The sequence below is a fragment of the Anarhichas minor genome, unplaced genomic scaffold (assembly GCF_050575085.1).
Source record: "Anarhichas minor isolate MPS153535 unplaced genomic scaffold, ASM5057508v1 ptg000026l, whole genome shotgun sequence".
Lineage (NCBI taxonomy): Eukaryota > Metazoa > Chordata > Actinopteri > Perciformes > Anarhichadidae > Anarhichas > Anarhichas minor.
In genome coordinates, this window is record NW_027466472.1 from 16,293,987 (window position 1) to 16,310,125 (window position 16,139).

Here is a 16,139-nt window from a genome sequence, read left to right on the forward strand (position 1 = left end):
AATTTTTTTTTCCTCTGTTGATGTTCAAGTTTTATAAGTAACAGAATAAACCGTCAGTTTATTATACTATAAAAACACTCTGTAATTAACATGTAAGACATACAGCCACTAGATGGAGGTATTAGGCTGACAGATGTAAGGGAGTGTTTATTAGATTTAATAAAACTACTCAAAAATAAAAAAAATACTGAATTTCTTATTTCTTTAAACATTTTATTTTTTCAGAAAATTCTCAGTATTTCAGGAGGGAAAGAAGTCTAAATGGCCAACTGGAATACTAGAAAGCCATTAAACATTTACATTAACCTGCTGAAGTCTTCAAGCTGCGGTTTAGAAGGATTACAAACCAGATCACTCAAAAACAAAAGACTAAACAGGTTTGCAAACAAAATCAGCATCGCACTTCAAAATTCACATTTATCTAAACGTTGTCCATCAAAATAACATCTAGCTTTAAATATGAAATACTATAAACATCATTTTGATCCAACTGAAGTGAAATACAGACTATCGCACTGCGCATTGTACCAGAAACCCTCATTCAGAGGAGATGGAAAAAAGTCTTAATACGTGAAGGTCTAATAATGCACTATAGACTGAAGTTTTACAGTTGCAGCTTTCTCAAGACATTACATTTTTGTACATCATTTGATGTTTGCAGGCACAGTGGGCAGCAGTGATTATACCTCATATTAAACACAACAGACGCTTTTTTTGTCTGATTATATCCAAAGATGCTGACAAACATAAGATTTTTTTAATCATTCATTCAAAGTATATAAACTGCACTTACTCTACCAGTGATAAACTCAAACACACAGATGCTTCACACAGATTAGGAACGTTTCCAGTGTCTAGTCAGCAACAATTAAATGCTGTCTTAGTACAAAGAGCAGAATTAAACCGATATCTCCCAAATTAAGTGATAATACCTGAAAAAAAACATAACCATGTTTTAATTTGAGTTATGAAATCTGCTGTTTCTCTTCCTTTAGGTCATCTATCTAATTTAACATGAAGATTAAAGTGCTCAAGAGCTGTACCAAACTATAGGATATGCATAGAACAGTAGTTATATTGTAAATATAGAACATGTTTTTTTTTATAAATAAAGCATATTAAGTTTATAAAATATATTTGATAGAAGAATATAAATGATACTTTAAGGTGTGGCTTAGGGAATGAGGCTATTTGCCCGACTTCTCCACCTGCTTCCCACTGTCTGGTTTCTCCTGGAGCTTGTAGTCTTCCAAAATGGTCCGCGCCGTCTGCTTGCCAGTCTTTTTCACCACAGCTTTGATTCCCAGGTTGTCAACATTGAAGGCAGTGAGGCCGACATTAATGGCAGAATTGACAGCATGGTCTGTGGCTTGTCCCGCGGCCGCCCCGTACCTTCATCAGGAGTCAGATTGAGTGAGAGGTCAGAGCCAGGAGGCGAGAAACAGAAGGATTTCAGGGAGAATTAATTAATATGCGGTGCGAGGATAGCAAAGATGGCATGCTGTATGTCAATTGTAGTGTGAGGACTACACACATGCAAGCGCAATCTTAAATTAAGACATTTCTAAATGCCAGGATAAGAAGTCTAAGGGTGGGAAATATGGATATAATCAACTATAATGATATTTATTAATTTTTCCATAATATCGATGTATATTGAAATTTAAATGAAAAAAAACAATCGTTTTTGGCTAATCCAGTTAATAAATACCTGTCAAATCAAGTACTTCCCTTAAAAGACTCTCTACACAATATTCAGAGCATTAATAAAGCATCAAACAACTATTTTCAATGTATATATGCATAAGAGTAAACGTCCACCTGAGCTGAGAATGAAGTCTCTCCCCCTCTGTGTGTGTTGTAATCGTAGCTTCTCTGTGCTTTGTTTACATGGGTGTGCATGCCTTATAGTACATGTGAGCGTCGCTCTGCACTGAGCTCATATGGTGCTTACAGCTGATAACGCCTTTCCGACCGGCAACAGAAAGGCTCTCTAAGTACTGTTATTGTTTGCTCAGCCGTCTCCATGTTGAGAGCTGCGTGGAGGCGATAATGCTCTGAATTTCGTATTGAGCACCTTTCAAGGGAGACATTGTACGACAAAAATGGTTGATAAATAGATATCAACTCATAATATGTAACATGATAGCCACCCAACCCTATAGAAATCAATAATCGGCTATATTGTGTCGATATTTTGCTCACCGTTGGAACATGTAGCACCAATACACACAATATAGGAAGATTTAAAAAAACAGGTGGGACAGAGAAGTTACTAATTGTGAAATGTCCATTAGAAACATTTGGAGAAAGCAGCACCATCATGTGAATTGTTACTCAGGGAAGGGCAGTGGACCGGCACAGGATTAAGTCAAATCATTCAGAAGAAATATCATGCTTGTAGTGGTGAAGAGTTGAATAGCTGTGTAAAATTAGGAAATATTATGCTTATTGTCATTAGGTGAGTCAAGGATGTTTTGTAGACCCCTAAATCTGCAAAGTAAATCGAAAAGGGAAATAAGTGAGTGCACGTTTGGTTCTGCGTGTGTAATGCAGGAGGTCCTTTGCAACACACACGCATCAACAACCTGTTTATTAAGCAGGGGTGAGGAAAATGTGCATTGCTTTATATTAAAGCAAGTGACAGTGGTCAAACAAATGATCAGAAGGGAAGGGAAGACCTACTTATGTTTCACGGTGGTGACCGTCTCCGATGCCACACTCGTAGTAATGTCCTTTGCTGCAATTTCCAAACCAGTCCACATGGTCGCAAATCCTGAGCACATGCACAAAACACAAAGCATGTTGGGACCATTTTAGTACTCTTCTGGTAGACAACTTCCTCTTAGACAATACTAAGTGTAGTAAGTACTCTACCTTGCACTCCACTGGCAGCCACCACCATCGCTCCATCTATGTTGGACCGCCCGTCCTTATCTTTCTTCATAGACTCTGGGATCAGCTTGCTTCCGTGTTTTTTCACGTGTGGAGCCAACTCTCGACCCACGCAGCCAGCGACCATGCACACCCCGTCCACTGCAGTAACACAGCATTACTTCATTAGACGTCCGCTGCCGAATAACCACACAGGGGGGGGAGTGAAACATGCTGACTGGGGATGACGTAGTCACCTAGAAACTGGCTGACTTTGACGGCTCCTCCTGTCGCTTGCTTGGCAACATGGAGGCCTTTGGTGACTGAGGGGCTGACGTGGGTGGGTTTGTCCTCCGGGGTGATGTGCTCCCGGAGTTTAGATGCCCCTTTGTGAATGGCCTTGCCTGTGAACTCCGCTCCTTTCACCAGGCCCCAGCTTAGCCACGACGCACCTGATAGCACAACGGGATCACACAAGGCTAGTCTTTCCTGGCGGATTGTTAACAAACAACAGCGTTAAGATGTTTGGCGGGAAGATGCGGTTTGACCTCACCTGTCAAGATCCCGCCTGCCACCTTTTCACTCCACTCGGGCAGCACCTTCTCCTCCTCGGTCACCGCTGGTGCAGTCTCTTCGGTCACCGCTGGTGCAGTCTCCTCAGGTGCAGCGATGGAAACCTTCTGACTGAGATTAATGGTGTCTGCAGCTTCATCTGGAGCCTGGTCGTATAGACACATTGTTTAGCTACTGTAAGACGAGGACAGTAGATGCATGCTGAAAATAAGACCTGCTGCATTGTGCAACCTGTACACATCTCCGTTCATATGCTTGTCTCCAAGTTACCCCCCCACTCACACAGTAGATCCTCTCATTATTCTGTGCTTCTCGTTACAATGCACTATTTGTTTGCTTCAAAGAGACAGTCAAAAGGTCTCCGTGCAGTCTGAAAACAGTATCCCATTGTGCTGATCTAAAAATTTCAAACACAAAAATGCGTACTTGCTGATAAGGAATTACGTCCATCAGAGAAGATAAGTAGCCTGATTGCACGCATCAAAAATGACCTCGCTTGGCATCGATCTGAGCCAGCGTCTCCACCTTCATCGTGGCTGCACTGGCACTTGTCTTTCAGCTGAAACTCTAAAGGTTGTTCCAACTGCTGCAGATAAGAGCATTATGACTGATTAATTCCCCTCGCCTGCCTGTCTCAAAGCCCCACAATGCTGAGGCAGGGGGAAGTTGGAGAAGTGTGCCAGCTCACAAGTAAGACGGAGCAAGAGCTTCATGCAAAAGGCGAAAACAATGAAGACGTTAGATCCTCAAAGTATCGCGTAAGCAGTAACTAAAACCTCTTCATGGGAAAAACAGATGTAACATCTGCAGTGTTTGCAATGATTACAGAATATGTGATGATTTTAGGAGAGTGGAGGTTGTTTAGGGACTGTCAGCACTATTTTTGTGCACTTATGTCAGTCTGCACTTTCATGTAGAATTTCTAAACCAAAAAAATATATATTTATGTGTACATCATTTGCATTTCTTTCATAAGAAATGTCAAAACTTGTGTTGGTTTTTCACAAAACTGAGTTTCGGGCGACAATGACCTGAACTCTGAGATCCGTGTTCTGGGAGAGCAGGTCCTGGAACAGCTGTCTGTCTGCAGCAGGTAGCTCAGCAGAAAGCACCACCCCCACATAATAGCCCGGAGTCGGCGCCATCATGTCCGGGAACATAAACACACCAGTGTTACACAGCAACACTGGCGAGTCCGAGGCCATGAGAGGGTACAGCCAGTCACACACCTGCCAGGAAGTCAAATTAAAAAAATAAAGAACGCTGGAAAATGTGATGATAAATAGATACATGCGTGATGTTATAATGACGTGTATGAGCCCAACATTTTCTATTCATTTCTGAACTATGAAAGTAACATGATGATTGGTTTTGTAGAGAGATCGGGCTAAAACATAGGATTCTAAATATAACCTCGAAATGACAAGCCTTCAATTTCTCATGGAGAGTCTAATGAGTGCAACACAGTGAACCGTCTGACAGAACCAGAGGACACTGTCCCCCTTTGACTGCCGCATGTCTAACTGGATTATAGGGCATACCGGTGGAAGCAGGGTTTAGATCGTTACTCATGTGAATCACTGATGTCACTCGCTGGCAACAGCACCTGGGAAATTCCCCAATGAAGAGTCAAATGTCAGTCTCATGATCCACTAGTGTCAGTGTATCGGCTATTGGAACAGCAGGAATAAACATTGCCACAAAAAAACAAACACAAAATTGCTCAAAACAAGAGGAGTTGGATAAAAAAAAAAAAAAAAAAGAGAGATAAGTATTGATTTAGTCTTTTAACAAAAGCCTGAGCTGATTCCTTTGCATAGCTTCATGGAATTTATTATCTATGGTACACGTGATTATCCCCTGATTGGTTCAAAGGCCCGATTGTCTGCACACTTGTTATCTCAACAAAAAACCGAACATGATAACCCTCTTCAATGTAGGTGTTACTGTGGTGCTGCTGGCTTTGATTGCATCAGACTGTACAGGTGTATTTTAAGCACCATACTGGGAAAGAGATCAGCGTTTGGTGGCATTCGTGAGGAGTGCAACGATGTTTATCGTTTGCGAAACATAGCCCTTAGTTCATTTCTAGTAGGTCATGAGTAAGGTACCATCTGTGTCCTAATCTTGAGCCAGTAATGATCCTGATTTGGGAATTCCCAGGTGGATGACATCATATCCATAAACCCATTGGGCTTAGTGTGCCGAGTAAACAACGCTCACATGATCGCGTCCATCGGGAGAGGCAAAGGAGATCATTAACAAGCCTATCGCCTCCTGCTGATGACTCACAGTCAAAGATCTTACAAAATCAGGTTAAAGGGCACAAAAATAGACTGGTGACACTGCAGTGATGACATTCCACTTCTTGCATCGAACGGGCATAAGAGTTGCATATCTAGTTCTTTCAGGCTTTGTGCCAGCGAATGTTTTAGTGTGCTGAAACAGGAAATCTTTATTTTATTTTACCTGCAAAAATGCTGGCGGTCGGTTGGGCATCCTGTCCTCGGGGTCACTGGTGAACTTGACCAGCCGCAGGTAGCCCGGGTACGACGGAGCGCTCACCTGCCCTTCAGGCGTGACAAAGAATATCTGCACACCATGAGGGATGCACACCAGCTCCTCTCCATCTTCACCCATGCTCTGCAGAGACGGTGTCGAGTTAGATGTACGGCTGTAGAACTCGTCCCCGACCAATGACATCTCGCCTGAGTCTGTTCCATACGAGACAGATAAGTGGCCGTCGGCCGCCTGAGGAGAGTAAGCTGGAGGCTGTTCGGCTGGAGCCGCAGGCTGCTGTCTGGTGGGTGAGAGAGGTAGAGCCTCACTGCTGCATGCAGGCAGGCCTCCTACAGCTCCTGCTGCCCGGCCAGAGAGTGGGTTTAGAGGAGGTGGCCTCTCCGGCTTGTTTTGGGTGGGAAGCTTTGGGTAGAGACCTTTTTCAGACGCCTTTGTGGCACCAGGGCCAGACACGTCGCTATTGTTCAGTGCAGGTGCAGATCCCAGGTCAGAGCTGGTCTCTATTATGGCCAGCCGGGTGGTGATGTTGTTCAGCGTCTCCTGCATCTTCTGCTGCATCTGTATGGCGGATTCCCAGGCGCTGCCGACACACTCTTCTCCCCCAGAAGGCACACTGATGGCCCGGAGAAGGTGCTGTCGCCCCCGCTTGTACAGCTCCAGGGCCTGGGCCTTGTCTCCAGCTTCATCTACAGTGAGACCTTCATTGATGCACTCAAAGGCCCTCTCATAGCCGTCTTTGATCACTTGAAGTCTGGCACTGTCGAATGCATCTTGTTTAGCTTTCTCCATTCCCTCTGAAATAACACTCACAATTAGCTTTATTTACAATGTGTGTGTCCATCCAAATATTGGCTTACAATCATGAGAGAGAGGGGGGGGGGGGGAGGTCACCATAACTAGAATTGAACACACTTCATAATGCTTAAAGTTACTTAAAGCTACTCAAACGGTCCTTATATTTAACTTTATTAAGATCAGCTAATCCACAAGCAGTGGACATGTCACATCACTCAGAAGAGAGAGAGACACGCGAAACTGAATTGACTGTTTAGTTTCTCTGACTGATGATTCGTTACCCGATTCTAGTTCTGTGCGTTGGTTCATCTGGTATAAGAGAGGTCGCAGCAGGAGCTACAACAGGCTAATGTTGCTGTTAGAGTTGCAGCTAACAGCAGCTAACGAGCTAACAGCAGCTAACGTCTCTGTTTACACGCGTTCAGCTGATACGTCATGTCATTGTACGAACAGCAACATAAATATAACAAAGTATTATTATAGCTAGTTTGCACTAACACTAGCGCCTTCTCTAGCTAACGGTATCCACGCTTACCCCAGTGAGCGAAAACAATCCGAAGATAAGTGTAATCAGCCAGTTAACTATCGTGTAGCTAACGTCACGTGTCAAAAAGGGTCCGTCTGGCTCTCGAACGGCGTTAATGTCTTAACAGTATTTTAAGTGGAGTATTCTCCACAGTATTTACCTTTAAAAGTATCGTGACAGGATGTGTCGACGCTTCACCTCAATACGAAAAAATAACGTTTGCCTCGAGCGTGATCTTCACTTTTGGTTTTATTTTTGAAAGTATTTACCGGAAGTGTTATCACGGCTGCATCGACGCAAGCTGGACTAACGTTTGTCTCGACCGGTCTCGAGGCTGAATGGATGGTGACAGGGTAGTTCGTATTAGAATCACTGGATTTTACTGCCACCAAGTGGCCACAATGAGAAACTGCAACTGATTCAAATTAGTCAAGTCAACGTCAATTAAGAAATTTGAGCATACTAACACTTTCTGGCTTAGTCTTACAAAATACAGTGACCAAAAAATATATACTGACCAAACGGAACACATCACCAGCGAACTGCATTGACGCTGGTTTGACTAGTGTAGCAGTTCGTCGCTGCTAATGTGGACATGGCACAATACTACCAGAGCCCTTTAAAGAGAGAGTCCCGTCATCTCCTTTCACTCCAATGGGGCTTTTTTTGCATTGGAAGTTAGCAGCGCTATAGAGTTGCAGCGCAATGGACCGTTCGTGATGCGATTTTATCAGGCAAGACGTTTAAAGAAATACATTTTATATCATCACCACACCTGAATGCGCATGTGTATTACAGCATGTTCGTGGATTTTCCACCACTAAATTAGTAGATTTAGAGAATGTTATCAGATAACATATTAAGCTAATGAGAACCATACTGGATAAAGTTAGCAACACATAACGGTAAACGAGGCAAGAACAGCCTCTGAATTTTAAATTCCGTTTAAAAAAGGCCATTATATCAAACGTTGTATAATTAGAGGGATAAAGGCTTCTAAATGAGATTTTTTTGTGGGATAGGGGGATTTAAATATCATATTTTATGAGTTAAATATAACATTGGGGCGTGTGATTATAGAGTTGTGGATGTAGGTGATGGCATGAGCATATCAACTTTGAAGTAGGAGCCATAATAATAATGTATAACAGAAATAAATAATCTGCACACTACTATTGACGCTGCTTTGACTAATGTGTTGCAGTTCGTCACTGTGGCCACCAGAGGGCAGTAAGCATACAAGACTGGTGCAGGAACGATGCCGTTGAACTGAGTGTATTTAAAATTCACGAGTATTTACCGCCCTCTAGTGGCCAATGCGAGAAACTACAACAACATAAAACGTATCAAGTCAGCGTCAATATAACATGGCAGCAAACTACTACTTCCGGTAAGTTCTTTCAAAATACATTGACGAAACTGAAGTTATCGGAAGTGGAAGGACAAAGTTAGTGGCCAGACTTAATTACGTTTATTCTAGATTTGTTTAGCTGGAAATGTCTTCCACAAAAATACAAAATACCAAGGATAATAACAAAGCAAACAAACAAGCGTATTTGTCCTGAACTCAAATTAATCTTAAAATATTTGAGAAAATTACAAAGTCCTGATTTATTTGTTGGTTACCACTTTACATCAGGACGTGCCCATCAATGCAACATCAACGTGTGTAACATTATGCTATAAAGCAAAAATTACCACTTAAAAATGAAGAAATGATGACAATATGGTTGATTGATGGTTTCCCCACTGTTTAAACAACTGTTGCCACATAATTAATGATTCAGTAGACACATAGTTGTCAGGATCAACGGGTTGAGTGAAGCAGACAAGCCATGAGCAATTCTTCACCTTTCTGTGCTTCATTTAAATTCCTTACAGCGAATGCCAAACTGTGGTAAAATATCATACTGTAGTCTGTATGTGAAAAGTTTGGATGTGTGCACACCTATTATCATAATGATAAGTTATAATGATCATATTTTAACAGCAGTAATTTCATCTTTACTATTGTAAACACAAAGTTGTATGAAATATAAATACTTTGTGTGTGTGACATAACATGACTGCAATGTTACTGCATCACATACAAAAAGTATGATAACTTGACCATTTACTTTTCCATGAAGATAAACATTATGGCTTCCATGGTTAGTTAATAGCCAATAAAGTAAGCAGTTAAGGCATTCCTAAAGTACTGGTGGCAGATAAATGTAAATTAGCTTATTTAAATGCAAAGAAAAATGGCTTCACAGGCTTGACAGCTTGAGCCCCACATACGTATATTTAAATGACATCAGCGTGTGGTTTTGTTTAAATTACACATCAACATATACTGAAGAGTGTTATCATACGGAGAGGAGTACTGATGGATGACTATATTCTGTAGAGGGCGCCAAATTCTATCCTAAATGAGAAGATCTGACGAGACATGGAAATGGAGACAAACAGAGTGCTGGTTATACTACGGTGGGTTCAAGTTCATCAAAATCTTTTATAACCCTCATAATTCAAGCATTTTATCAGAGCATGGAAATGACTAGGCCTACAGCTTGGCATAAATGTGCCACTAATTACATTTAATCACCAGCATATGGGCATTAAAAAGAGAGGGCTAGAGGCATTAAAAGTCAACCAAACATGCATAATCTACGAAGCAGTCACTTTTTCACCATTTTTCATGTGTCCATTTTGCTATTGTGGCTGACACCACTTTCTGCTGAGTCCACATAGTCGCTATCAGCCTGAAGGCATGTGATAAACATCGGTCTCATCGCCAGTTTGACATGTTCCCAGCATACATCCTGTACAGATACCACAGCAGAGGGACCAGACTGGACACGTTCTTCACACATGATGAGGTAATGCATTGGTGCTTTAGTTTAAGTGCATATATTATTTAATTAACTATGTTATACCAAATCATATTTTTGGTCCCCATCACAGACAAAGCTTGTTCATTTGTAAGTTATCTCAGCTCTTAAAAGCTGGGTGCTCATTATTTTTTAAATTACTATTGTGCATATTGTCAACATTCTAAGCCAACGTAGGTAAAAGACAATTTGTTAATGATTCTCCTGAGAATAAAATCATAGTAAAACACAGCACTGTAACCTCTATTTACTTTACTTTTACTTTATTTAGTTATCTGGCTATGCACATTATATGGTTCATAATGCATCAGAGATGTAATTGATTGTACTGCCAGTATATTGCATATGTCTTCATATTGTTGGCTATTTTTCGAGCTGCACCTCTATGCGGAAGTTGTAAATTGACTGTTTCCTAGTGAGCTCAACAACAAATGTCTGGAACTGAAACAGACTGCTGATACTTGTATTCTGTCTTTCATGAATGTTCACATATGAGCAACATACTGTATGTGCCCTTCATGGTTTTGCAAGGCTGGTTTCTAATAAATATATAGAAGCATAGATGTAGTTTGGTCAGAGCACCAATATTTCAATGTGACATAATAATAACAATGTAGTTTCATTGTTAAAGAAACCACGGACTATCATAATAGCTGCACTGTTAAAAGTTGATACCATCCATCCATCCATCCATTATCCAAACCGCTTATCCTGTTGAGGGTCGCGGGGCGCTGGAGCCGATCCCAGCTAACATTGGGCGAAGGCAGGGTACACCCTGGACAGGTCGCCAGTTCATCGCAGGGCACATATAGAGACAGACAAACATTCACGCTCACATTCACACCTACGGGCAATTTCGAGTCTCCAAATAACCTAAGCTGCATGTCTTTGGACTGTGGGAGGAAGCCGGAGAACCTGGAGGGAACCCACGCTGCAACGGGGAGAACGTGCAAACTCCACACAGAAGGACCACCCGGGATCGGGTCCCTCTTGCTGTGAGGTGACAGTGCTAGCCACTACACCACCGTGCAGCCCACCGTGCAGCCCAAAGTTGATACCATTACCTCTTTATGTTGTTCTCATTGTTATCGTTCTTCATCAACAGTTGCCACACACAAAGAAGCCACATTAAGATTACATGTAATCAAAAAACAGCCTGTCAGCATTCCCTGTGCAAATGAGCAGACTTGATTGTTTCAGTACTCACTGAAAGGAATGATAGCACAATGATAAATGAGGAATGATAAGTCAGCCAGCATTCAAATGATATGCACGTGCGCTTGGTGAAAGAAGAAGATAATTCTAAATTGTTTATGGATTCAATTGATACTTAGCTATCTAAGTCAATTTAAATTCACCAAGCTGTATTTTCATGAAGTTTTCTCCTGAATGTAGTAGCTGCCTGAACGGCACGCACATATAAATTAAACCGCTGTAAATGTTTATGGAACATCTCAGCAGATGAAACTGGACGCGAGCCTTGAAGGAATGTGTTGCCGTTTACTACTTTTACAGGCTGCTCTGTGGATCTCCTCGACGGTACAACTCTTAGCTTTTATATTGTACATTTTGCATCATTAAAAATCAAAACAAAATCATAAAACGTTGCTCTTTCTCTGATATCTTATTTTCCTGGACTGCTGGTCTTCCATTTAATCACTGCGTACACTGCAACACACAGTTCATAGTTCATTAATAGTTATTATTAATCATTAGATACAGAACTGTTTTTTTTCTCTGTGCCAGATTTTATTATTTCAGCTCTGGATACAATTATGGCGACACTTTCTTACTTTCTTACTGGTGTTCTACACCCATCTTCTCTTTTTTTGAAATAATGACAGGGTATAGGCCAGAAGAAGAGCTGCAACAGCTATCTATGGGTCCAAACAAATGCAAAAACACATGGCACATCACACATAATTTGTAGCATAGATAAAAAAAATTCTGACAATGTCAAATCAAACTTTGAATTAAAAACATGCTTTGCTCTAGCTTTTGCATCAACTGCAGTGGTCACTTGTGATTAATGTCTGCAGTATTAACTTATTCAGCTCCTCTGGTAAACCCATTTAACTGAGCTATCAACATGGAACAAGGAAGCTATGTCACTGTATTGCCATGTGAAGTTAATTACTAAGACACAGCAAAACGATTACATCTACACATGTTGAAATCAATATAGAACATCATACGCTGTCACCAATTAAAGGTATTCTATCAACAAATGTATATAAAAATAGAAGGTTTAATTGTTGAAATCCCTGTGTCTCCTGTTCGTGAGATAAACAGATTCATTAAAGTGTGATGGAAGAATTGTAACTATGGACAGAACGAGATGGAATGTGCAACCAGGACAGAGGGGAAACACACGATTCTAATTAAGGCTAGTGTCAAAACTTTTTTTTTTTTTTTTCCCCACTGAAGACAGAAACTGACAAAACAGATCAGCTGTGTCCTCTGTCCCTCATTTAGTTATATTTCAGACACAATTGCATGCCTAATAAAATCCATATGAATTAATGCAGTTCCTAATGGACATCACAACCTCAAGTCCCAGTTTCCCCTTCACCGTCCGCTGAGGCTCATCATTCAGTAAGTTATTGTCCCCACAGTGCATACAAATCTCTCCTTGAGGCACCAAATATGTGCTCTGGTTTCAACAAAAGTGTCACCCAGCAAGTTCACAACAACTGTTTAACTGAATCCTGTTTAAAATAATATTCCAGTAGCTGTTTGATACTTTTTTCTTATGTTGAAGTGAAGAAAACCACCACAGGATGTAATTATTAGAACATAATAATTATTTGTGTCATTGAGAGAAAGGCTCAAAGTGTTAAGAGTATCAGACTCAGACTGACAGAGAGGTCAGGGCGGAGCTCTAAACTGTTGCCTCAGGTGTTCATATGTATAACTCATCTTCAGCTTAAAAAGGTATTAGAAGGAATGTGAAGACACTCCATTAATCACAAGAAATGACAGATGGGTGTTAGATCATATCTATAGCGGAAAGCTTCCATTCCATTCCATTTTTAGTAAGTGTTCATTGTTCTCAGTTGACATCCTCATAACTAAAAGGAGGCTGAAAAGAAGAAGTTGTATTTTCTATTGGTGGATGAAGAAAATGGGACTGGATCACGCTCCCTTGTAAACCTTTCTCTGATCCATGATTTATGGGCAGAGAGATCCTGTTCCTTTCCGATTCCAAGAAGCTGCAGAGTCTCGAGCTTTCAGTCTCGAGGTTAACCAAGACGCAATATTTGGAAAAATACTCTGTCCTCAGAGCAACTGCTGTGTCTTATTGAAAGTGCTAAATATGGAGCGGGGTACAAGTAATCTGAAACAGTCTTATACTCGGTAACATGAAGGTAAACCTTAAGTGCTGGCTCACAATAAATAAATAAAGGTTTCTTCAATAAATCAATCAGCTGTTAAAACGTTGTTAGCTTTACCGGAGGCTATAATAAGTCCTTCCAGCAATCTGACAGCACTGCACACATGAGCACTTTTACCTCAGGAGAAATGACAAAGAGAACTGACGTCATTTGCACTAAAAAAGGGTATGTTTCCCATAAACTTAAACTTTAACAGGTTGTTGTGCCTGGACACAGCTTAGGTTCAGAGATATTAAAGTACATTTGTTTCCCTGTTGCTGCTTGTTTCTGTGATCTTACATTTATAATAACGTTAAAGATATTGAGAGCAGTTTAAATTGTGTCTGTGCATGGCGCAACTAGTGAATTGTGGTCATGTGGTTGTGAAACACTCTAATGCTAAAGCACATGAAGTAGTTTTGCTTAATTGTAGCAACATGATATTTAGATAATATGTATTACTCGTAAGTGCACTTTCACTTACCAGTGCAGAAGTTATCTAATGCTTATAGTAATGTGCATATTGCATACTTTCTTAGCAGCACTGGAACTGTACTAACATAGACACATGTAATGGCTTTGCTTCCAGTCTGATGAACCACATTTCCATTTCAAAACTACAAAGTTGCCCGAGGTCATCATAAAGTTATCTGAGTGAAGTTCTGTGTTTGTCCCACCATGTTTGATAGTCATGACTGAGCTATCAATGGTCATGAACCCGATTCAGGAGTCAGGTCTGATGTACTGTATCTTGCCATATTTGCCTTGTGTGTGAACCTCAAGTGACTGGCCATACTTTAAAAAGCATCAAGTAGATGAGAAATACTAATAACAATGCCAGTAATGGAAGATTCACCAACACATGCAAACATCATTGGTGCGGTTTCCCAAGACATTAAAATATAATTTTTCAGGAAAGTGTGGGAGGAAGGCCAAGACTATTGGATCAGCTACATCAACATCAAGACAGCCAACAAACGATCTAAGAGATAGAAAAATAAGGAACATATCTATGATGTTGCTTGTATTAAATTTTTAAAATAATTAGCAAAGTTAATTTAGATATAAAGATCTTTTTGGAATAAATTATATATTTTTATAATGATGCAGAATACAGTGATGTGAAAAACAGAAGCCACTCATGGGATGTAAATGATTGAAATAAAAGGACTCACTCAGTCCAAGCATCCCTGAGAGAGAAACGGTACTGTTATTATCATCATGACTGACAAGTTATGTAAAGTTTAAAGTGTTTTTTCAGCTTCACTATCAAAATGCAGCATGATACAGAAGTAGGAATTTGTTGAAAGAGAAAGTAGACCAAAGCAATCTCCAAAAACAGAACATTGTGCCACCATACAGCCACCAACGCAAACTTTGAGGTGGGGTTTCTTCATTTTGGCTATGTTCTGTTTTTGATACCAGATGTGTATCATATAAAGAATAGTCAAATTAATTTATTTACTCGTATAGCATAGCCCACAAATAAGAAGCCAACCCGAATCTTGCTGTTCACTAATGTCCCCCACTTGTCTCAACACATCATGAATTACAACACTCTTGGCTACATTTCCAAGAGTGGAAAATGGAGATGTGTTCAGCATGTCAGCACACAGAAAGGAATTCATCAGCTGTATGTAGGTGTGGCTCTGCTACATTGTCTAGTCTCACGTTTTTCAGCGTCTGAAAAACTTGACGTACAGAAATGTAGGAAATAATGGATGAATAAGAGGCAGATGCAGGTTTTAAAGGTATTGTAATCCAATATGTACCCCACAACCCTATGACTCACCAGTCATGGTGTAAATGACTGTAAAGTACTGTGTTGAGTAACACAATATTACCTTTTTAGCCCCCAAGCAGATTTCGAAACTAGAAGGCCGTTTTCAACTTGATCTGCCAAAGGGGGAGAGTTTCCCTATGTTCACATTAAATCTGACTTTTATGGCCTGTACATACGAGCAGGATTTTGTGTTTGGCAACCAATCAAAGTCCAACATGCATCTTACAGAAGTGCGCTGTGCAAACTCAAAGCATCCAGAGCGCACACACTGAATAGACCGTTCAGTGAAGTAGGAGTCATCTCGTATCCAGCAGATAGACTTTTGCAGTCAGTTACATATCAGAGGCAAATTGCCATTCAAAGCAGATATTTCTTGTGCATCTTAAAACAAGTCTAAAGAGGATCTTTAAACATTTTCAAAATGCTGTTTGAACTCACATATCTTAGTCGGTCCGTTGGCTTTAATGAGGTATTAATTTCCAAGTGATCAGTTTTTATGAACTTCAGCATTGCATCACATGGAAAATTAAAAATATATTGTGCATCATTTTGCACACATTTTCCAGTAACTTGACCACTTTATTTGAAGACTCTTTCTTGAACTCAAAATAAAGCTCTGTGGGTTTGAATCATGCTTGAAAACATCAATGTGTGATGATGGCTGCAGTCCATGGGGATAATGAGGTTAGTTCAGGTGTGGCCTTAACGAAACCTTACACAAATATGCTCCTTTCACGTCAGGTTTTCTGCAGAGAAACATCTTCCAGGGAATTTTGGTTCAAAAATTCTTCCATGTGTGTTGAAGTGTACTTAATGATTTA

General features: G+C 40.5%; 1 protein-coding gene across 2 annotated transcripts; it reads right to left on the reverse strand.

Annotated features, from left to right (window-relative positions):
- Nucleotides 1–192: 192 nt before the first annotated feature.
- On the reverse strand, nt 193–7,571 carry spartb (spartin b). 2 transcript variants are annotated; one of them, XM_076100250.1, is made up of 8 exons: nt 7,449–7,571; nt 5,917–6,761; nt 4,479–4,676; nt 3,428–3,593; nt 3,132–3,326; nt 2,878–3,036; nt 2,686–2,776; nt 193–1,392 (listed from the first exon to the last, which is right to left on the reverse strand). In XM_076100250.1, exons 2-8 carry the CDS (start codon nt 6,754–6,756, stop codon nt 1,188–1,190), a joined length of 1,854 nt encoding a protein of 617 aa, XP_075956365.1. In that variant the 5' UTR covers nt 6,757–6,761; nt 7,449–7,571; the 3' UTR covers nt 193–1,187. The 2 variants fall into 2 exon arrangements, with proteins under 2 accessions (XP_075956365.1, XP_075956366.1); XM_076100251.1 differs by lacking the exon at nt 7,449–7,571 and adding an exon at nt 7,298–7,442.
- Nucleotides 7,572–16,139: the final 8,568 nt, after the last annotated feature.